This window comes from Prionailurus viverrinus, chromosome E3 (assembly GCF_022837055.1).
Source record: "Prionailurus viverrinus isolate Anna chromosome E3, UM_Priviv_1.0, whole genome shotgun sequence".
Lineage (NCBI taxonomy): Eukaryota > Metazoa > Chordata > Mammalia > Carnivora > Felidae > Prionailurus > Prionailurus viverrinus.
Genome location: NC_062576.1, coordinates 19,713,893 through 19,736,838, shown reverse-complemented (window position 1 = coordinate 19,736,838; position 22,946 = coordinate 19,713,893). Strand labels below are relative to the sequence as shown.

At 55.4% G+C, this 22,946-nt stretch overlaps 1 protein-coding gene across 2 annotated transcripts in view; it reads right to left on the bottom strand.

The window, feature by feature from the left end:
• The window catches only part of GSG1L (GSG1 like), a 207,294-nt gene extending 188,789 nt beyond the window's left edge, over positions 1–18,505 (bottom strand). For both annotated transcript variants that reach the window (XM_047839287.1, XM_047839288.1), the window contains exon 1: positions 18,154–18,505. In XM_047839287.1, coding sequence (XP_047695243.1) covers positions 18,154–18,505 — 352 coding nt within the window. The remainder of the gene's footprint in view (positions 1–18,153) is intronic.
• Positions 18,506–22,946: the final 4,441 nt, after the last annotated feature.

Sequence of the window (22,946 nt, the reverse complement as noted above, 5' to 3'; positions counted from 1 at the left end):
ATGTAAAAATAGATGGCAATATAAGTGGAAAAACTAACAAAGAAGCAAAAAAAGACACCAGAGATCAAAAACACTGTGACAGAAATAAGGAATGCCCTTTTTTAAAGTTATTTATAGCAGGCTCCACAGTGTCAGCACCGAGCTCAACATGGGGTTCAAACCCATGAACTGTGAGATCATGACCTAAACTGAAGTTGGATGCTTAACGTACTGAACCACCCATATGCCCCAGAAATGCCTGTTTTTTTTTTATTTTGAGAGAGAGAGAGGGAGAGAGAGAGAGAGAAAGAGAGAGAGAGAAGGACAGAGAGACAGAGAGCACAAGGCTGGGAGACAGAGGGACAGAGAGAGAGAATCCCAAGCAGGCTCCATGCTCAGCACAGAGCTTGACATGGGGCTCAATCTCATGACCCTGGGATCATGACCTGAGCTGAAATCTAGAGTGAGACTTTTAACTGACTGAGCCACCCAGGCACCCAGGAAGGCCTTTGATAAGCTAATGAACAGACTGGACATGGCTAAGGAGAGAATCTCTAAGCTTGAGGATATTTCAACAGAAACCTCCAAAACTGAAAAGCAAAAAAAAGAAAAAAAAAAGGAAAAAGAAGAAAGGAAAAAAGATAGTACAGAACATCCAAGGATAATGGGACAACTATAAAAGGTATAACATATGTGTGATGGAAAGAGGGGAAAAAGGGAGAGAGGAAACAATAATGTCTGAAACAATAATGACTGAGAATTTCCCAAATTAATGTCAGACACCAAACCACGGGTCCAGGCATCTCAGGGAACACCAAGCAGGGTAAATTCCAAAAGAATGAGACAAAGAGAACATTAAAATTACGAGAGAGAGAAAATAATAGACATAGAGGTCAGAGAACAGAAACCAATCTCATAAAAAAGTGGCCTTCTTGAAACAAAGCTTAGAACAAATGGAATAGTAGAAATAATTGAAAAAAATAATACAAATCAAGCCTCCTTAAGCTGATCACAACACCTACCCAGCAAATTAAAAAAAAATCAACATTTATAAATTCTGTGATGAAATTCTCTATATTGTGGATAAATGAAGAAAAAATCATACAAGAATTCAGGGAGGAAAGTGTTGCCTACAAAGGAAAAATTAGGCTGACTTTAGGCATCTCTTCCTCAACACTAGATGCCAGAAAACATAGAGTGATGCCCACAGGATGCTGAGGGAAAAGATTTAAACCTGTGGATTCTATACCCAGCCATAGTATCATCCATATCCAAAGGCCAAGGAAAGCTATTCTTTTTTTTTTTTAAACGTTTTTATTTATTTTTGGGACAGAGAGAGACAGAGCATGAACGGGGAGGGGCAGAGAGAGAGGGAGACACAGAACCGGAAACAGGCTCCAGGCTCTGAGCCATCAGCCCAGAGCCCGACGCGGGGCTCGAACTCCCGGACCGCGAGATCGTGACCTGGCTGAAGTCGGACACTTAACCGACTGCGCCACCCAGGCGCCCCTGGAAAGCTATTCTTAATGTTTGTTTTTTCTTGTTTTCTTTAAGAGCTAAGAAGTAGATCATGTGCATTAAGGACCACCCCTCCACACCTACAAAGCTCTGCCCTTGTCTCTGCTGCCTCTCCCACTTTTCCCACATCACTTTCCTGGCTCACTATACTCCAGCCACATCTGTCTTCCTTCTACCCGCTCACCAAGCTCTGTCACTACACAGAGGCTCTGCACGTGCCATGTCCTCCATCTGCCCATGGTTAACTTCTTCTCATTCTTGAAGTCTCAACTAGACGTCCCTCCTCTGAGGGGTTGGGTTTGCTTACTTGTGTATTATTCACACACACTCATATATGAGGGCACATGGACATGCACACACATACACAACTAGAAGTTCCATGAGGGCGGGAACCTACCTAGATTATATCCCAGCATCTACCATAGGACCCAGCACACCATTGGTGGCTGTCATACCTCGCATTCAAATCCACCCAACATATGAACAAAAACAGAGGGAAAAGTAAACTAAAGGGACTTGTAATTAGCACTGAAACCAGGTCAGCAAAGGACCACACTGCAATTGTTGTTACAAATACAAGTGAAAAGCAGATTTCGAAAAAAGGCACTATATGTTATATCACTCTGCATCATTATCAGAGAAATAGGAGTCCAAGTATTAAGAATGGAATTAACAGTAGCATGCATATATTTTTAAATCATTAGTAAAGAAAAAAGAAACAAAACCTAACCCATATAGGAAAAGATGAAGAAAAAGGTCTAAAAAATTGGAAGCATTCAACAAAAAAAGAGAAATGAGATCAAATGTGTTTATAAATGTTATTCAGTTAAGATGCTCCAGTTGTCCAGAAGACAGAATCTAACCATATTGCTCTTGTCAGATACGCACCTAACAGAAAGACATGGGAGGTTAAAATGAAAAGGCTGGAAAGAGACACATCAAGAGGACACAAACAAAACAAAGCTGAGATAGCAATATTAAAATATGAAAACCTAGAATCCAAAGCAAAAAGCATTCACTAGGGGAAAATAGTCATTTTATCTTGACAAAAGATAAAATCCACAATCTCACAATGAAAATATAACTGTCACGAATTGTTTTGTGATGAATAACAGAGAATCAAACTTTATAAAAACAAAAACTATCCAAAACACAAGTCAAAATGGAAAGAATTCTATGGAAGGGAAAGACTTCGACCTACTTTATCCAACTTTTGACAGAGCAAGAGAGCCAAGAGAAATAAACAAGACAGTCCTTGAATAACACTATCTATAAAGCTGCTTTATCCTACACACAGGAAACGTCCCTGTTTTTTTTTCAGGGATATTTACCAAAACATTTACCAAAGAAGAATTTTTTAAATATGAAGCAGAAATTTCACAGGCCACTTCCTCTATCATTCAGTAAAACTAGAAATTGATGCCAAAAATTTAAGCAAGTAAGTCAAAGCACTGGGAACCTTTTAATGCTGTACTAAACTATTCTTGGATTATACTTGGATTATTCTGAAGTTTCAGAACTGTTAGAGACAAAATTGTAACTTCAGAATTTTTAGAAAATCATTTCAAAGAAAGCACTGCATTTCAAAATTCAGAAGATAGGGCCAAAGTGAGGCTCAGAGGCAAACTCATAGCGTTAAAGGCATCCATTTTTTGTTTTAACTATGGAGACAAAGTTTTCAACTCAAATACTTGAAAATGCTAACAAACCTCAAAAACCTAAGCCAAAGGAAAACAGACCATATTTGAAAACTTAAACAGTATTGATAAATATAGGAGAATGGATTCTTAACCATGGGCAGGGAGGGGGGGAGGAAGGGAGGGACCATGAAACAGCCTAGCAAGACCTGGGCTGAAAAAAGGGGGAACAAATTATCAGGGCTTCCCGCGTGACATCTTAGCACAGATCCCCTGTAAAGATTTCAAGCCAGGCTGCATTTTCTGGAGGGTCTGAAAAGCAGTTTCCACCAGGGCCCCTATCATAATCAGCAGACTCCAGCAAGAAAACTAAGAGAAGGGGAGGAAACACAAATACACAGGATTAGGAGTACAAAAAGAAAATTAATTAAAGGAAGGCTTTTCCTTTTAATCATAAAGAAATACTGTGCTAAGTTATGCAAGTAAGTTCAAAACTCTTGATAAATAATTTTCCAAGAAAATGCAACTCACAGAAAATTAACTTGGTAAGTAGAAAACTGAGGTGAGGGGAGCCTGGGTGGTTTAGTCAGTTAAGCATCCGACTTCAGCTCAGATCATGATCTCATGGTTCCTGAGTTCAAGCCCCACATCAGACTTTCTGCTGTCAGCTCACAGCCCGCTTTGGATCCTCTGTCCCCCTCTCTCTCTCTGCCCCTCCCCACTCACTTGTGCGCACTCTCTCTCTCTCTCTCTCAAAAATAAGTAAACGTTTTTTAAAAAGAGGGGTGCATCAGTGGCATAGTGAGTTAAGCATCAGACTCTTGGTCTCGGCTCAGATCATGATCTCACGGTTCATGAATTCAAGCTCCAAATTGGGCTCTGGGTTGACAGCAAGAAGTCTGCTTAGGATTCTGTCTCTCCTTGTCTCTGTCCCTCCCCCGTTTGTGTGCTCTCTTGTGTGCTCTCTCTCTCTTTCTCAAATAAATAAAACTTAAAAATTTTTTAAATAAATAAATAAAAAGAAAAGAAAACTGAGGTGACCCATTACTAAGGACAGACTAATTCTGCCCAGAATGCTACTCGCCCCCAGAATGCTCCCTCCCTCTGGTCATCCAGGTCTCACTTCAAATAGAAGCTTCCATGACACCCCATCAGAAACTCCACCCTTGGGGTGTCTGGGTGGCTCATTCAGTTGAGAGTCCAACTCTTGATCTCAGCTCAGGTCTTGATCTCACGGTCACGGGCATTGGAAGTAGAGCCTACTTAAAAAATAAAAGAAAAAAACACCACCTTCAAGTGCCACCGCACGATTCTATTTCATAGCACTTATGTCTATACGGAATTACTGGATTATCTATTATTATTTTATTAACTGATCTATTTTCTCTCTCTCCACTGGGATGTGAGCTCCTTGTGAGCAAGGACCTTATTCACCACATTCGCCAAGTATTCCTGGTGCCTAGCAGAGGAAGACCTCAGTAAATGGGTTGAATGAACAAGTGAATGAATAATAAATGAATGAAGACCAAAGAAGACAAGAAACCTTCCAGAAAATCCTTCCAAATAATCTCATCTTACAAAGGAGAATAAATCTTTGAAGACGGGGAGAACTATCCCAGAAAATACTTCAAGGTCCAGAACAACATGGCTGTGGAGGGTTCACGTATGGAAAGATGACCATGGGTCTCAAAATTCTACTCCACCACCTTTAGAGGGAAAATTAAAAGCAGGTTTGAAAAGTCACAGAGGTGTGTCTGGCTTGCACAAGCAAGAACACAAATGGAAAAAGCAAGTCAGCCTTCGCTCCCATCAGCCTTTGCACCCATCAGCCTTCGCACCCATCAGCCTTTGCACCCATCAGCCTTCGCTCCCATCAGCCTTCGCTCCCATCAACCTTCAAACCCATCAGCCTTTGCTCCCATCAGCCTTCGCTCCCATCAGCCTTCACTCCCACAGGGAATCCAGTTGTTTTCTGAGTCCCAGGGTCATTCTGGCCTCAATCTGGGGCCACATGAGCCGGGATCACCAATAAACCCATTCTTATGGTCTATCCCGCTTCGGATGTCAGCTCTGTGAAGACAAGGCCTTTGTTTTGCGAAGACAGTGGCCTTAGTAGGGGCTCAGTAATCCTCAGTACAATGCACAAATGTATACACAACCTCTTGTCGGTCTTTCTGCCCTAGAATGTGATCTCCAGGAGATTAAAAGCTGCCTCTATCTTGTTACCTGCTATCACCCCTGCAATGATAGACAAAACGTAGCATGTACTAGGTGCTCACAAAAGTCAGTGAAAGCATGAGGCTTCCTTCAGACTAATGCCAACTGTTCACTTCCTACCCATCCCAGGAAATGTGGCTTCTGGGGGGCTGGGGAAGGGCTATTTTTAAATAACCGTCCTTCTGACAAATGGAGCAGAGGTCATGACACGGAAGGTCCAGGTCTGCGGATCTTTAAGGGATAATCGAGGACCAGCACCTGGAAGCCAGGGCCAAGGGGAAAAGCCTGGGTCCCGGTGCCAGCTCTGCAAGTGGTGGGCCGTGGTGTCAAGGAGGTCCTTTCCCTGCAGAGACTGAGTGTCCTTGTCCATAAAACAGAGGCGAGGTAGCTCGTGATTCTCAGAGCCGGGGCCGCACGTCACCGGGGCATTTGACGTCAGTGAGTGTCAGCCGGGAGAAGTGTTATGAAAAACAAATTAAGCTGAGTGGTAGAAGAGGGGGTTCTGGGAGTGGGGGTCACAGTGGGGGTGATCACACAAAAGGGGGCATTTTATTAAAGCGAGGGAGTGGGGATCTGGGAAAGAGTGCTCAGACTGAGAAAACTGTAAGTGCAAAGGCCCTGAGGCAGAGAGGCTTGCCTGGGGAGTGTTTGTGCCAAAGCCCGAAAGAGGAAGCGAGCGGGAATGTAGCAGGACAATAGGAACAACTCATGTCAGGTTCTGCAACTGCTAGGAGCCCTTTGGCTTTACCCAAGTGAGATGAGGCCATTGGAAGGACGTCATCCAAGGTGCACAGGCCCCCTCGGCAGACTATGGGGGACAAGGAGAGGCCGGAAGACCAGTGAGGGGGGTTCTGGAGTCATCCAGGCGAGGGATGGTGTTGGCTCAGTCATGGTGGCAGAGAGAGGGCAAGAAATGGCTGGACTCTGGATGTGTTTTTAAAAGAAGCCAATAGGATTTGCCGATCGATTGAACGTGTGTGTGTGTGTGTGTGTGTGCGGTCATTTGTTGACATGGGGCTGAGAAGGGCAGGGTGAGGGTGCAGTAGCCATTCCTGCGGCCACCAATCTTCCTGGCTCCCCGCTTCCTAGGCCCATGATAAGACTGCAGTCCTCCAGCCCCCTGAGGATGTTAGATGCGACCATGGGATTTGCTTTGACCAAATGGCAGGTGCCATTTCGAGGCAGAAACCCATCCCCCTCTCTGGCCTCAGCAGCCATGGCAGCCTGGAGGTGGAGCCTCTTTTATCTGGTCCCCGATGAGGACAGCGAGAAACACACAGCCCGCCCCGCCCCCCCAGGTTGTTTGAACCTTCCCAGATTTGCAGGTGGTTATGGCAGCATGACCCAGCCCGCCCCCTGCTGGTGAGGGCAGGAAAGCAAGTGGTTGGTTTGGGGTTTGTTCGTTCCCTTCAAACCTCCAAGTGGAAGCATCTGCCGAGGGGTGACGGCGAGACTTGTGTCCACCCCTCCCAACTGTGCTCTGGGGAGGGTCTCTCTACCTCTGTGCTTCTTCCAGAACCACCCAGAAGAGCTCTCATGAGGCAAGGAGGGGGGTGCGGGGGGGGGGGGGGGACAAGTCTGGCAGCTGGGGGGGGGGGGCAGGGGACAGACAGGAGCAGGGAGTTAAGCCTCTCCCTCCCCTTTTCCAGAACTGGACCCCCCGGCAGAGAGCGCAGGGTGGAGAGAGGCCCCGGGGAGAAGGAAGGACAAATGGACACGGACAGAGGGGAGTGCAGGATCCACAAGTGTGTCCCACAGGCGACAGGGCACAGATCCAGCTGGCTTGCTGAGAAGCCGCCTCCCACATCCTGAGTTTCCTAGACTGTGAACGACTGATAAAAATAACGGGACAGTTTGGAGAGGCCCGGGGAGCCGGGATGAGCTGAAGCCCCCCAACACCAAGCTGCCCACTGCCACCAATAGGACACGGGCGGGGGAAGGAGGGAGAGTGGGTGAGGGTCTGGCCGGCTGCCTTGCCTTCCCCACGCGCCCAGGGCCAAGGGCGGAAGGCCTGGAAGGGCCGCCCCAGGCAGAGCCGCACATTCCGGGGCTCCGGGAAAAGAGCAGAGAAAAGGCCATATGGGCCCCTTCCTGCCTCCCCGGGCTGTCTCAGGCTCCCCTCGGCCTCTCCCCTGCAGCTCCTCAGGCCCGCTCCCCCCTTGTCACGTGCACGTGTTTGTGCACGCGTGTCTGTGTCTGCGTGTGCATCTGTGCATGTCCCCGGGTCCGTGTCTCTCTCCCTCTGTGTCCCTTTGCCTCGCTCTGCCTCTCTCCACCCCACTCTACCTTCCTGTCGCCATCCCGGTCCAGTGTCACCGTGGACCCACTCCCTGGAAGGCTGGGACACAGGACAAGGCCCCCACAGCCACGGGCCGTCCCCCCCAGCTCTGCTCCCTGAGGCTGGAGCGCAGATGCGGCCCTCCGGACCCCACCAGCAGGGAAGGGGGCAGGCCCTACATCCTATAACCAACTTATCCAAACAGTCTGGGCAGCTTGGGGCCAGGCCACCTTCCACACGTCGCCAGCATCGCCATCCAATTCTACAGTTCATCTCCCCTGTTTTTGGAGCTGAGGGACTGTTTGGGGTCAGAGATACCGAGTCAATATCAACCAGGAATCCCTGGAAAGAACCAATCCCAGAGCTTGGTACCATCATTAGCCCCACTTTTCAGAAGCAGAAACTGAGGACCATGCTTCCTCTGAAAACTCGGAAGAGGAAAAACCCCTGCTTGCCGCGTTCTAAACCACTGTCTCCACCAGCGTCGCCACCCAAACCACAGGACAGGCCTGGGGAGCCATGGGCGCTCCCCACGGGCGGAGAGGGCGGTCTGGCCGCCTCCGCTCCCCCTGACTCACACACAGCCTGGCCCTCCCGGCAGCCCTCAGTGATCCGTTTTGGTTTGAGCGCTTCCAAGGCAGCGCACACATTCCCCGGGGCGGTGAGACACTGGGTGTCAGCTCTCCGACCCAAAGGGATTTGGGCACGTCCTCAGGACGACTGCGATCTGCTCCTGGGACACCGCAGTGGGGAGCTGAGCACGGTCTCTGGTCTGCTCCAAGGTGCTCACTTTAGGATGAGACACACACATCGCAGAGACGCACAGAAATAAACGAAAAGGTCATCTCAGCGATGAAGAGGAGAAGCCTCGGGACGAGACAGCAGCCAGGGCCGGGGCTTGATGAAGGCCTGCGGGCAGAGCAGAGACCTAGAGATACAGAGGAAGAGACTTCCAGGTGAGGGACTGGCAAGAGCGAACGCCCTGAGGTGGGAAATCAGCTTGGAGCGGCCAGAAATGCAGGGGGCCGGCCGGCCGGAGCAGGGTGAGGGGAAGGTGGTCCCGGAAGATAAGAGAGCTGGGGGCCGGCCCCGCCCCACACTCTGCAGAAGCCAGCGCCAGGCCTGCCTCAGCCCCAGATGCTAAATGACAGGACTGACTCGGAACACAGGTGCCCACGCCCGCCGTGCTTCCAAAACCCCTGGGGAGCTGGTTAGAAGTACAGGTTCCCGGACCCACGAAGCAAAAAGTCCAAGGGCGAGACCCTGGGCACCTGCATTTTAACAGGTTCCCTAGAAGAAACTGGGGCATAGCAAAGTTGGGGGACACCAGGTGAATCAGAGGGACGGGTCTCCGGGGACGGACCAAGGGGTGTGTTTAGGGGATGCCTCTCTCTGGGATGCAGTCACGTGGTTTCTGGAGCCCCAGAGCCCCAAACATTTAAGAACCTCTGAACTCAGGGCACGTGGGTGGCTCAATCCGTTGAGCACCTGACTCTCAATTTCAGCTCAGGTCACGATCTCACAGTTTGTGAGTTCGAGCCCCGCATCGGGCTCTGTGCTGTCAGCCCGGAGCCTGTTTGGGATCTTCTGTCTCGCTCTCTCTGCCCCTCCCCCTGCTCAAAAATAAATAAACGTTAAAAGAAAGGAAGGAGAAGGACCTCTGAACTCAAGCACAGCTACAGCGTCTTGGCTAAAAGAATGAGGCCAGCCATGAAGGGCACGGCCACAGACTCTCTGGGTTCCCAGATGTACCCCTGCTGCATAAGCGTGTGAGGAGGGGCATCTCTGTTCTCACCTGACTGGCATCCACCGTCCCTTTCCCTAGGGCCAGCCCCCCTGAGTCTGAGGAACGTCTGTGAAACATTGATCGCTTTCATGGCCCCAACGCATCACCCTTCCGCGTGTCCGTGCCCTTGGCCATCACGACTCAGCAGCGCCCCACACACACCGACTCCGGGCTCAGCCTGGTGACCGGCTTTGGCCAACGGGACGTAAGCAAGCACAAGCGATGTGTGCAGAGGCTTGAAAGGCACTCCCACGGCGTGGCTGGCTCCAGCTTTCACGTCTCGGACGTGACCGCGAGAACGCGCCCCAGCGAGCCTGGTGAAGGATGAGAGGCCCAGTGGCCCCCATCATCCGAGCCCACAGCCAAACCACCGCGCAGCAGTGAGCCCAGCCCAGCCGAAATCGCTGAGCTGCAGACTCGAGCTGAGCCAAGTGCCTGCAGCTGTATGTGGCTGAGGTGTGGCCGTTGTTGTTACGCAGCGTTACGTAGCAAGAGCTAACAGCTACACACCTCTCTCACTCTCAGAGCACGTGGTTTAAGCAAAGCTGTCCTCCTCTCCCGCCCCAGGGGTGTGACCACGTGACTAAGGGTGAGAGTGGAGGGACCAAGGCCTGGCCAACCCACACAGTCCAACCCCTTGGGCCACTCTGATTGGTTCTGGGGTGGGGACATAACCCAGTTGGTCCTCTGAGAACCAGTTCTGGGAGTTCTGTTCGGGAGGGACTTTTCCACAGGAGTTCCTGGAAGGACAAGAGGTTAAGTAAACTCAAAGCTTTCAGGAGAGTCAGCCTGAGAATGAAGCTAACCCAGAGGAGGGCGGAGCCGAGTGCTGGAAAGACACAAATTCTCAACAACCCTGCTTGACCCAGCCACGCTACAGACCTGAGCTCTTCTTACGAGACTTTCTATTTATTTTTTTTTCTTTTAACGTTTATTTATTTTTGAGACAGAGAGAGACAGAGCATGAACGAGGGAGGGTCAGAGAGAGAGGGAGACACAGAATCTGAAACAGGCTCCAGGCTCTGAGTCATCAGCACAGAGCCCGACGCGGGGCTGGAACTCACGGACCATGAGATCATGACCTGAGCCGAAGTCGGACGTTCAACCGACTGAGCCACCCAGGCGCCCCACGAGACTTTCTATTAAGAGGGATCACAGGGGCGCCTGGCTGGTTCAGTTGGTAGAGCATGTGACTCTTGATCTCAGGGTTGTGAGTTTGAGCCCCATGTCTGGTGTAGAGATTTAAAAAAAAAAAAATTCAGTATCTAAGAAAAAGAGAGACCATAGTTCCCTTGTTTCGCTTAAGACCATTTCAAACGAGTTTCTCTTGCTTGCAGTGACTCGAGGATTCCTGGCCAACAGAGTTCACTCCCCTTGGAATGTCTGCCCAAGCCCCATCCGTTCCCCTGGCCCCAAGTTCTGGTTCCCCTGCCCCACAGGACTGGCTGTGTTTCCTACACTCCCCTCCCAGCACACAGCAGACTGGACCAGCCTCGGCCACCTGCACCACGCCATCCGGTCAGATCCTCAGGACCGAGAACGAACAGGCATGGAATCGAATCATGTCACTGGCAGAGCTCTGATCTAGAAATCGCTGACTGGTGAGAGGAGAGTTTACTCGCCCCCTCAGAAGGGGTTGCTTTGGGGCCCGCAGCGCAGGCCTCTTCTTTTTACTTGAATCGGTTCCCAAATTTTAACAATCCAGAGATCTCCTATAAAAACCGGGAGTTTTGACAAAATGGACAACGGGGCCCCACGCGGGCCCCCACCCTGCAACGAGAATGGTCGTCTGGGGCTCAGCAGCTGCCCCTGTAGCCGAGGGAGATGCCCCCAGCTCCCCACAGCCCCCCTCCCCCCCCCGCCACTTCCTCTATGGCACTCTTGGGTTTCTGGGCTGGCCCCTGCGGGATTTTTGCCCGTGGGAGGACCCATCAACTCCAGCCTCCAGGAGCCTGGTGGCCCTGGCCCTGACCTGCCAGGCCTGGTGGTTGCATCTCCGCCCGGACACTGCAGGGGGCAGCAGTCCCTACGAAACCCGCCTTTTTCACACCGGGCTTGCGTCAGTTTCGGTCACCTGATACCAGAAGAGCTTAACCGCCAGGGTCCTGAGGGCAACACAGAGGCCCGAGGTCGTAGCATCCCCGAAAGATGGTTCTGAACCTGGTGCCCTGGAATTCAAACAGGGGCCATGACCACACTGAGCCCCTCCGGCTCCTCACGGGGCCCCACGGAGCACTGTTTCCCAGGAGCAGAACAGAAGAGGGGGTGGCGAAGAAAGAGTGTCTGACAAGTCCGTGGGAACGACAGGTACAGGGCACTGGGCCCCTCGCTGCACACAGGAGCTCAGAGAAGTTCCTAGAATCCCAAATGCATTCAGCACATAGTCATTGATCCCTTACTAAGGACCGGTTCGTCTTGGTCCCAGAATGTGGCGTTCTGTGAAACGGACCAAGTCCTGCCTCCGTGGCGCTGGCATGTGACAGGGGAGAGAGATAAGAAAGAAGATAAGTGAGTGTGCTATGTAGCGCGTAAATGCATTACAGCAATGAGGGGGAATCAGGTGGGAGGAAAGAGCAGGGGGCGGGGAGGTCGCAGATTGAGAGGGCGTGGTCAGGGAAGGCCTCGTGGGAAAGAGGCCATTTGGGCGCAGACCCACCTGAGAAGGGAGGGAGCCCTGCGGACATCTGGGAGAAAGAGTCCGCAGGTGGCAGGAACAGCAAGTACAAAGGCCCTGGGGCAGGAGGGTGTTGGCCTGTTCAAGGGCCAGCAAAGGGGCTGTTGCGGTGAGGCAGAGGAGAAAGAGGGTGGAGTCAGAGAGGCGATGTGGGTACATCACGGCCAGCCTCAGGCCCTGGAAGTCGTTGGCCCTGAATCTGAGTGAGACCCACTGCACAGGAGGGCCCTGCCCAGAGTGGGGAGGTGATCTGACCTGTGGCTTCACTCCTGGGTGGAAAGCAGGGGGTCGAGGGAGCAGAAGCAGAGAGCCCGGGGAGGGGCTACTGGCCTAGTCCAGGGGAGGGGAGCCAGGGCACGGGCCACAGGTCCTGGTCAGCAAGGGCTGGATTCTGAATGAAGAGCCAGCAGGACCCGCTAGCAGACGAGACGGGGATGTGAGAACCGAGGCTCCGAGGAGGAACCCCAGGCCTGGGGCCTGAGCCCTGGAAGGTGGCGAGTCGTGTCCCCGGGGAGGAGGTGGATGGGGTGGGGGGTGGCCCGCGGCCCCCCCTGCCAGAAGGGGCAGCTCCCACTGCCGTAGGACCCTCGGGCCCGGTGTTCACAGACATGCCAGGCTTTTGAGGAAAGCCATAAATCCAGATGTTTCTGTGAAGCGTCTCAATTTTCAAACGTTGGCAACTCATTCAGAGACTGTAAACACTGCAGGGCCAAACAAAACAGATGGACAGTTCAGATGGGACCCGCGGGCCATGGGTCGGCAGCCTCTGCCACGGGGTCGATCACAGCCAGCGTGGTTATGGAGTGCTTGCTGGGCCCGCGTTATCGGCTGCAACTCCAGCAGGGCTAGAGTGAGGCAGCTGTTATAATCCCTGTGTCCCAGCCAAGGAAACTGAGGCCCAACGAAGGCGAACCCCTAACCAAGGCCACGTAGCAGGCGAGTCATGGTTGGGGGGCTGGAGCCCGGACCGTCTGTCCCCGAAGCCTGTCATCAAGAGGTGTTCTGTTGCCCTTGATGGACGTTACCAGCCAGACCAAACAAGAAGAAAACAAAAACACACAAAAAACCCGTCATCTCACGCATGAGGGAAGAAAAGCCCAGAGAGTGAGGGAGTGTGACTTATCCAAGGTCACTAGGCACTGGAGTGACCTCGGGGTCTGGACTCAAACCTGGGGCTTATGACTCCCCAGGCAATGCTTTCTGGGCGAGAGCCAGGTTCTAGAACCTTCTGGCTGGGTGCACATCCCAGCTCTGCCACCTGGTAGCTGCGTGACCTTGAGCAAGTCACCTCATCTCTGTGTGCCCCAGAAAATAGGTGTAAGCCTGGCACTAGGCTGTCATCAAGCTGTTATGGAAATGCAAGGAAATGACACTGGTCTATGGGACCTTTCAAAGTCCGTATCTTCGCCCACCAGACGGTCCTAACACAAAGCCCACCCACCTGTTACTCCAACGCACTCCCAGCACTAGAAGCCCGCTCTTGGGGGGCATCATATCTGTGCTCATGCTCGTGAAGGAGGCAGCGACATAATTGAAGGGAGCAGGCAGAAGGGCTGGGGTTTCTGTAGACAAGGGGAAGCAAGAAAGGCATAGAAGGTCAGCTAAGGGCTTTCTCCTCCTGAGTAAGAATGGCCTCACCCCACACGCACTGGGGCGGGGGGCGCTGCGTGTCGTGGGCACCTCAGTGAAAGGGAAGGGGTCCCCGGTTGGTCCCCTGACTCACTGCAGGGTAAGAAGACACCTAGAGCCGAAGAAAGAGCAGCAGCCGTTAACAACCGCCACCATTCACCCCACAAATGTTTGCTGAGCACCTGCCAGTGTTCTGAGCACTAAGGGACCCGCGGTGAACGATGCAGAGAAACTCAACCGCCAACTTCTCGGAGCTGGTGGGCACCACTGAGGAGGAGTCGGTGGCGAGGGCTAGAGGAAAACTCAAGCAGGAAACGGGTGGGGGAGATCGATTTTGCACCGGGGGCTCAGAGCGAGCTCAGCACTGACTTGAAGAAGTTTCCAGAACTAGTCTTGCGGCCATCTAGGGGACAAGCATTTCAGGCAGAGGGAAGGACCAGCGCAAAGGGTCTGAGTGTGCCTGGTTTTGAGGGCGGGTGTGACCACGATTGGGGGTGGGGAGCAGGGGAAGAACCCAGAGAAGTAGCACGGCCGGGGAGGGGCCACGGGAGGACGTGGCTTTGACTCTGAGAGTGGCACCGCCGGAGGGGGCCGCACGAAGGTGGGTGAGGATCTGGCGGTTACTCTGGGGCTGGGGGGAGAGCAGACTGAGGGCCGAGGGGGGTCAACGGGGGACGCAGGGCGACGGCTGCAGAAGTCCACGGGAGAGACGCGGGGGCTCAGACGGGGTGACGGCACTCGGAGGTGGCAAGGGGCACTCACACAGCACCTCCTCCGCGCTATTTCACCGAACACCCCCGCCTCCAAGAAGCGCTACCTGCCCGGATCCCCAGTCTGCAGGGCAGCAAACTGAGGCTCTTGCCCAAACCACACTGCCAACGGGAAACTCGAGAAACTTCCATCTTTCACAAAAGAGAATGGGCATTTGTCCACCCATCCCAGGGGACAGAGTGGGTCTAGAGGCGAACAACAGCATCCTCCTCCTGTCCCTCCCTCTGTCCGGCTGCCTCAGGCCCACCTCCCTCCAGGCATCCTGGCCAGCCGCCCCATTGGTCTTCTGAGTCACCTACTTCCTCAGGTTCAAGCACGGGCCTGACGAAGTCCAGCCTCACCTGTCCTCTCCCTGCTGGCACAACCACACCCCCGCCAGCCCATCTCCCTTCCCCTAGTCACTGTTGCTTTTCCAGGCCTTTACTCCGCTGCCCCCACCCCCCAGAACGCCTCCAACGGCAACCACCCAGCCCTTCTGAGCATCGATTCCAGAGGAGAAAACCAATTGGCGTGAAGGGCTCGGGGTAATTCTGTGTCAAGGCCACGCTCCCTTTCTGTTTGTTGAAGGAGGTCGATGCTCCTTCTTGGACGGAGAAAAGCTTTCTTTGTGCCCAGTCTGGTGAAATTGTGTCTGTTTAGGACAGGCTGCAGTCTTCTTTGTGAACGCGGTGGATTTTTTTTTTTTTCATGTGGGTAAAAGGGCTTATTAGATTTCCCTGTGGCTGCCCAGAGTGGGGAGAGGCTTTTCTGGGCACAGAAAGAAATGACCCAACAGGCGTTGGAGACGAAGGAGCAGTTCGCAGCTGCCTCTCATGGAGAGGTCAGGGTTTTGTGGTCGGTGTTTTCACTGGGGGAAACGTAAAAATGCTGGGAAGGAAAGAAGGCCTTCCCCATAGTTTGGGGCAGGAGGGAAGGAAGACAGTCCTCAAGGCGATGCCTCGGGGGTGGGGGGGGGAGAGGGGGGCAGGATTTTGTTGGGGGGGCTTTTGGACGCTTTCTTCCTCTTCGAGCAAAAAGCAAATTAAAAAATGGTCACCGAACGCAGAAGAAAGGTTGTCATAGCAACAAAAGTTCGAGGCCAGGTACTTCCTGACATCCTTTCAAGACCACAGAGGTGGAGAGGCGGGATTTGGGCACGGTGGGATCAGCCAGGGAAACCATCCAAGCGGGCTCAGACCTCCCAAATTTCTCACCGGCGGCGCTGACAGGCTGATAACTATTTTCTGAGCTCTCGGGGAGGAAAATGGTGATTTTCTGGGAGGGGAGATCTCTAGCCAACAGCGATCAAGAGAAAAGAGAAAACTGTGGGTTTGTTTTGTTGACCCAACAAACGAACCACCCATGTGTTTATAAACAGAGGACTGGGGATGAAGGTCTTAGGCTGAGTGCCCCCCCCCCCTCAAATGATGCCTGTCTCGGACTCCCCAACTGTATCATTCTCTTCCCTTATCACTTCGCCCTGATCTCTTTCTGCCTCAGAGAAGGCCATCCAGACCCCCTAGCCAGCTGGGGCGCCTGGGCAAAAAAAAAAAAAAACCTCTCCAAACCCCCAATTCCTCATCTGAAAAGTGGGCCCCCTAAAAGGTGCTGGCAAGGAGTCAACAAGATCCGGCAGGTGAGAAGCTTCCACAGTGCCCGGTGTACTTGAGGGGCTCGATAAATGCAAGCTAACACGACTTTAAATGTTGTTCAACTAATAATTTTTAAAGCTGCTCGGGCTTAACCATCCTGTGTCAAGCCCTGGATGAAAGACACAGGGAAGTAACTACAAGCGGCGGGGCTGTGACCTTCAGGGAGAGGCCAGGGGAGACCTCAAGGAAGAGGCTCAGCTGGCCACCGAGGGCCAGGACACCCCGCGGAGGCGGGGGCCGGACAACTCCAGAGACACAGTGTGGTATCTTTAAGTACGTGCACAGAGAAGGCACAAGGAGGCTGTGTTTCTGCACAAAGGAGAAACTTGGTGGCAGGCCGAGGTGACAAGCGGAGTTCACCCCAAAAGGCGCAGATGTTCCCCAGGACGAGGCATTAGGAGGCCTCCGTGGAAGAGGTCCGGGTCGGACTGTCGGAAAGCAGAACAAACAGCGAGCGTCTGGCGAACGGCTAGGTCCACGCAGGTGGTCACAGAAAAGTTCAGCGGGGCACCCCCGGAGGCAGGGCAGAGCAGGCGGCACCCCCAGGAAACCTCTGGTTTACCCTTCCAGGGTCTCATCCAATGTTAACCCCACAGAGACATATTGATGGCCTACTATGCACCGGGACACCGCCCAGAAGCTGGGGATGACGGTGAACCAGGCAGCCCAGGCCCTGCCCTCACAGTGACATCCTGTGGAGACAGGGGACGGGCAGCTAGTGACCAGAGGCAGGCTCTGGACGTTTTCAGGTTGTGCCAAGCGCGACGAAGGAGATAAAGGTGGTGATGAGAGGCAGTCAGGAAGACCCTGCCTCCAGGTGGGGAGGCCTCCGCCCACAAGACCCTGCCTGGGAAGGGGCAGGAAATCCCCCCCAGAACTGGGAAACAGCCAGCAGGGGAGACTGGGGAAGGGGATTCCAGGCGGAGGGAGCAGCCTCTTCGGGCTGATTTGACACCTTCTCTCTGTCCTTTAAGACAACCAGTCAGGCCAATGGCTGATTGGGGCAAACTCCGCCGTCGCCCACCCCATCTACATCTGAGCGCACACATACACCGTCCGCACGGAAGGGCTGTGCATGCACACACTTTTCACCTTGGGGAAAGAGGTCAAGTCACTCCAGACGGTCCCCATGCCCGGACTTAGAGCAACATGGTCTGGGAGGTACCCGCTGGTGTGGCCAAACACCCCCCCCCCACACACACACACACACACAGCCGCACGGCGGGTCTCAGGGGCACTCCCTCCGACCTGGCTGCCCCGGGCGGACCCGGGAAGAGGTGCGGTGCGGGGCAAAGGGAGCACTTTGATCTGCCTTCTGAAAAGTCACCCCCTCCACCCCCCCAGTTCTGATCGGAGCCGTCCCGCTTTCCCGCCGCCTCGCCCCCCTCCCGTCGCATCCTCTCCCGGGCGGGGGCAGGGGGGCCAGAACACCAAGGGGGCTCCCCGCCGGGAACCCACCGGGCTCCTCCCGTCCCCCCTCCCCACCCCCCGACTCTCGTGCTTCCCGAGCCCCGTCTGGGAGAACGACCCCGTCGGCTCCCGGCTCCGGGCATCCGCGGGGAGTGGGGGGCTCACGGCAGCAGTCGGTGCGCCCTCCCCGCGGCGGGCCGGGCCGGGAGGGGGCGGCCGGTGCCCCGCGAACGAAGGCGGGGGAGGGGGCGCGCCCGGAGACGACTTCTGTCAGGGGAACGCGCGCCCCGCCGACCGGCCACCGCGCTAGGTGCCCGGGAGACGCGCCTCCCCAGGGCGCGGCGACGTCCCCAAAGGCGCCCGGCGCGCTCGGAAAGGGCAGCGGCCGCGCGGGGAGCCCCGGGGTCGGCGGCGCGTCCCGGACGCCCCCCCCCACCCGCCCCCCGGGCCCGCCCCCGCGCGCTCCCCGCCCCCCGGGCGTGCAGCCGAGCCCTGCCGAGCGCGGGGCCCCTCGCCCGGCCGCGGGGAGGGAGCGCGCGGGGCTGGGGCTCGGGCCGCGGGGGGCCGCGCAAGCCCCGGGAGGGGGGCCGGGAGCCGAGCCGCCGGCGCCGCCGCTCACTCACCGAGCCCGCCGAGCTCCTCCTCGCACGAGTACCAGATGCCGGTGTGGAAATTCCTGAAGAGGAAGCGGTCGTCGCCAGTCTCCCAGCTGTAGAGCGCGCCGCCAGGGGGGCCGTTCCCCGCGGCGGCGGCGGCGGCGGCGGCGGCGGCGGCGGGGGCGGCGGTGCCGTTGGCCGTGGCGTTGGCGCCCGAGTTGGGGCAGTTGGCGCGCCCGCCCTGGCCGCAGCCGGGCTTGGGGACCCGCTGCGTGCCCTGGCACCAGTGCGTGGTGAGGAAGGCGGTGGTAGCGAAGAGCAGCGCCAGCAGGTTCAGGGCCACGGCCAGGAGCGCTCGGCCGCGGCGGCTCGTCTTCATGCCGCCCGCGCCGCCGGGGAGCTCCGCGCGCGAAGTTGGCAGCCGGCGCCCCGCGTCAGCGGCCGCTGCCCGCCGCGCCCCGGGGCTCGGGCGCCTTGGATCGGCGGCGGAGGACGCCGCGCGGGCCCATGCCCTCCCCCGCCCCGGGGTGAGGGCGCGGCGCGGGGAGCGCGGGGGGCGCGGGGGGCGGGCGGCAGCGGCCGAGCGGCTCCGGCGCGCCCGGAGCCCGGAGCGCGAGTGCACCTCGGCGAGGAGCCGCTGGAGCCTGGCAGCGGCCACGGCGCAGGGACGCGCGCCCCTCCGTGGGGAGACACCTGCAGGCGGCCGGCGACACTGTTCCGGCGCCCGCCCTAAGCAGGGAGAGGGGGCGCCCCAAGCCGGGCGCGGGCGGGGGACCCGGAGAGAAGGGACGCCCCCAAGGAGCCCGGCACCCGATTGGAGGGGCTGGGAAGCAAGGAGAACGCCAGGCAACGCGCTCTCGGAGAAGGAGGCTCCTCGCGAGGGACGTGGGGCAGCAAAACCGGCCAGGAGGGGGCATCCTCTTCAAGACCCGGAGAGGCCCTGCCCTGGGGAGGCAAGGGTAGAGCGTGCCGGGTTCGGCAAGAGGGACAAGGACCGGCAGGAGGGAGCCCCAGGAAGGAGCCCCGAAGGGTCAGAGCTGCCAAGTTTTCTGCGCTTCCCAAAGCTTCAGGCTTCAGGGAGCTTCAGGCTCGGACCTCGAGTCCCAGGACCCATCCGAAGGGGCGTCCCACCAGGAATGCTGGGTGGGAGAGTCTTTGGGGCTTGTGCTTTCCCTGGGGGCCGCCCAGGGGGCCTTAGACTGTGTAAGCCAACAGGAAGCGCTTCTCTGGCAGGATGAAGCTAGAGTCACCTGGGCTCTCTATTATGGCACGGAAGGACAAGCACGGTGGCAAAGAAGTGTCGTGAATGACAAGTGAGGCTTCCTCCTGCCGGCCATCCCCGCCTGAGATCCTGAGCAGCATGACCCAAGGTGGTCTAGACACGAGGTTGTTGCAGTTGCTAGGTAAGGATGCCCTGCAGAGGCCGCCAACCCAGAAACTTGACGGTTGGGGTCGGGGCAGAATGATCAAGAATACCGACCGTGGGGCCGGGCAGCACCCGGGCTCGACCAGCCGTGGGCTTTGAACAAGTCGTCGCACCTCTCTGGGGCTCTTGTAATGAGATGATGCAAAAAAAAAAAAAAAAAAAAGCATTTGGCACGTAGTAGGTGCTCAGTAAATGCTAGCCACTGCGATTAACATCTGAACCAAGACCTGTGGGCCACATTGGCACAAACCTTTTCGGGATCTCCTGTGCAGTGGGATTGCCCGACAGTGAGCACACCTGTCCCCGCCTCTGCTCTAAGATGACCTGAACTTTCTTCACACCAGCAGTGCATGGGGCCCAGATGCCCAGGGTGTACATCAATTAATTGCATGTTGATTGCAAGAGCTCCTTTGAATTCTGCCCAAGCTGAGAACTGTTGTGGCAGGGCTTGCAGAATTCAAGGTTAACAGATTGTGAATTGCCTTTCTCTGGTAGGTGAACCTGTGCTCCCTGTCAGCCGCTGCTACTCTGCCCCCGGGGGCCGGTGACAGTAAGTGTGGGCGATGTCCCCGGCAGGAGGAACTCCTATGAACGATGGCCAGGGGTCTCCAGGGATCTTGTTCATGAGATCCCTTTTCGAGGCATTTCCAACTGTTTTTGACAAAGAGGATCCCCGTGCAATACTGATGGAGTTGAGGGTATTGGTTGACGGAGAAAATACATCATGGCCAAAAAGTTGCAAGGACTTCAGTGTCCCTTTTAAATAGGCATGCAATATTCATCACAGGAGTATCTGTACGCATTTGAAAATCAGTGCCTCCGAGAGAGGCTTGTGACAGTGGTTGGCGTGCGTGTGGCCGGGACTCGGTGACCTACAGGCTGGAAACTCTGTCCCGGGCATTCAGAGCCGGCAGATGCCAACTGAAATATGTCTCAGGGACCACACTGTTTTCAGAAATACCCAGAGGAAGCCCAGAGGGATTTGAAGTCTCCATCTAAGACACTCGTCCACTCCTTGAGCACCCACTGGATGTTCAGAACCAGGGAGAGAAGAGAACGTGAACATTAATACCTATGGATGTAGGGCACGCAAAGTGTTAAAAGCCAAGGGGACAAATAAAGCAGGGAGGGGGCTAGAAGTGAGGGTAGCAGGTTGTGATTTTTTAAATCGGGGTTTCAAGGAGACCCCACAGGGAAGGTGACATTGGAGCAAAGACTTGAAGGAGGGTGGGAGCAAGCCATGGGGATATCCCAGGAAAGGAGGTTATAGGAAGAGGGAGCCACCAGTGCAAAGGCCCTGAGGTAGGGTGATAACTCAGAGAGCAGTATGGTCCGAGCCGATTTGGGGGGGGGGCGGTGAGGAGGGGGGAGTGGAGAACAGCAGAAAACAAGGTTGCAGAGGTGATGGGGAGAGGGTGAGAGATCATGGTCTAGACAGACCCTTACGAGGACGATGGCATTTACCCCAAGTAGGGCGGAAGCCTCAAGCCGCTCTGAGCAGAAGGGAGATGTGATCTGACTTAGGATATAACAGGACCTCTCTGGCTGCTAGGTTAAGAAGGGTGGAAACCTAGAGACCGCCTAGGGGCTAGTGAGTAAATCCAGGCCAAGGTAACGCCAGTGGCTCAGCCCAGGGTGGTGGCAAGGAGGTTCAGGGTCAATTTTCAACGCAGACCCAGCAAGATGTGTTCAAGGATCAACCACAGGGCGTGAAAGGCAAAGCTGCCATTTGCTGAGACAGCTTGGGACAGGCAGATCTGGGGCCACACGGGGAAGATTAGAAATTCTGGATGATTCCACCCCGGGCCTTATGTTTGAGGTGCAGGTAACAACAATAGGTAGAGGTAATGCCACCTCGTGTGCCTGCACAGCCTTCCAGAAACAAATGGAAAGTCATCAGGCCGCCCCTTGGAGAGGATGGGTGTTTTCAAAGAGCCATTGACAGTTGAAATCCCCTTGGCTGTGGCCAGGTGTTAAAGAAAATTCAGTCCTGACCCTTGTTAAAGAGGGTAAGGCATGCTTTCTTTATTCAAGGGGCCACAGCAAGGGGGGGCTGGCCTAAGGGGAGACAGGGGGGGTTCAGCTCTGAGCACAGTCAGGAAAAGAGGGGATGTGTGGCCCGAGGAGCAGGTGGAGGTCAAGGGGAGAAGGTGTCCAGGGTGGGGATGAGGAATTTGGGTTCCAAGGGGGAGGGATTCTTGCTCAGCAGACCCGGTGGGATCCTTGCTAAAAGGGGACTAACCAGGCCAAGGACAGAGCCCAAGGTCAGGGCCTGGTTAGGAATCAGGCTCAGAGGGGCCTGACTCTGCTTTGGTCAAGGAGAGTCTATGTCGGGGCGAGTGCAGGTGGGATTTGTTTAGGAGGCCGCAAATGTGGGCCCAAGGCCCTGGTGGCCCTCTCTTGGGCCACCGCTGTAGGTCAAGGCCTCCTGTTTCCCTGCTGTCCCCCAGCCTGCCCCCGCCGCAGCCATCCAGCCCAGCCTCTCTGCTTATCCTCCTCTGAGTAACCCCCTCCCCCCACTGCCTGCCCCAGGACAAAGTCTAAAGGCTGTCCCAGGTCCTCCCAGGTCTCCCAGAGCCTTCCAGGCTCCAGCCCCTTTGCCCGCTCACTCCTCCCACTGCCCCAAACCACTTTGCAGTTCCCAGCAGGCCAGTCAGACCAGACTCTAGACGTCTGCCTGCCCTCCTCCCTCTGCTGGATGCCCTTGCTCTCCTCTTCTGGGGTGTCCTTCAAAGTGCGGTGGAAACATCACTCCCCGCAGAGCCTTCCCTGGCCCGGCCCAGCCTTCCTCCCAGCTGCGAGGCCTGTGTCTGCACCTGTCTCCCTGACAGGCCTGGAGGCCCCTCAAGGTGACCCCCCACTGACGGCCTGCGGGCCAGTCTGGCCCATAAGTCTGTTTTGTTCGGCCTGCGTGGACTTGCCTCCACGGTGTGTTCAATTTTCATGAGTTACCAACATTTAATAATCATGAGATTTCGTATACAAATCGAGATAGACTTCCAGCTGCTCTTGCGAGATCGAACGACACTGGGTCTGCATCTTTGCCTGGTAACCACTGGCAAAAGTCCCTGTACAGGGGGCCACGGGGGGGGGAGGGGGCCACGGGGGGGGGGGGGTGGGCACAATCCCTCTGGGGCCCTTACATCCTCAGGGACACCTGTCTTGCCTCGGGGGGACGGGGGTGGGAGGGAGGGGTGGCATTGGAATCCGAGAACCCGGAATCAAGGCCCGAATCATTTTTGATAAAACCGATCCATGGTGCTAAAAGTCAGGATGATGGTTATCCTTGGGAGGTGGCATGGTGGCTGGGAGGAGCCACGCTGGGGTCACCCTCCGGGGCTGCCCGCACAGGTTATGTTTGGCTTATGAAAGCTCATCGACTTGTCCAGCTGGT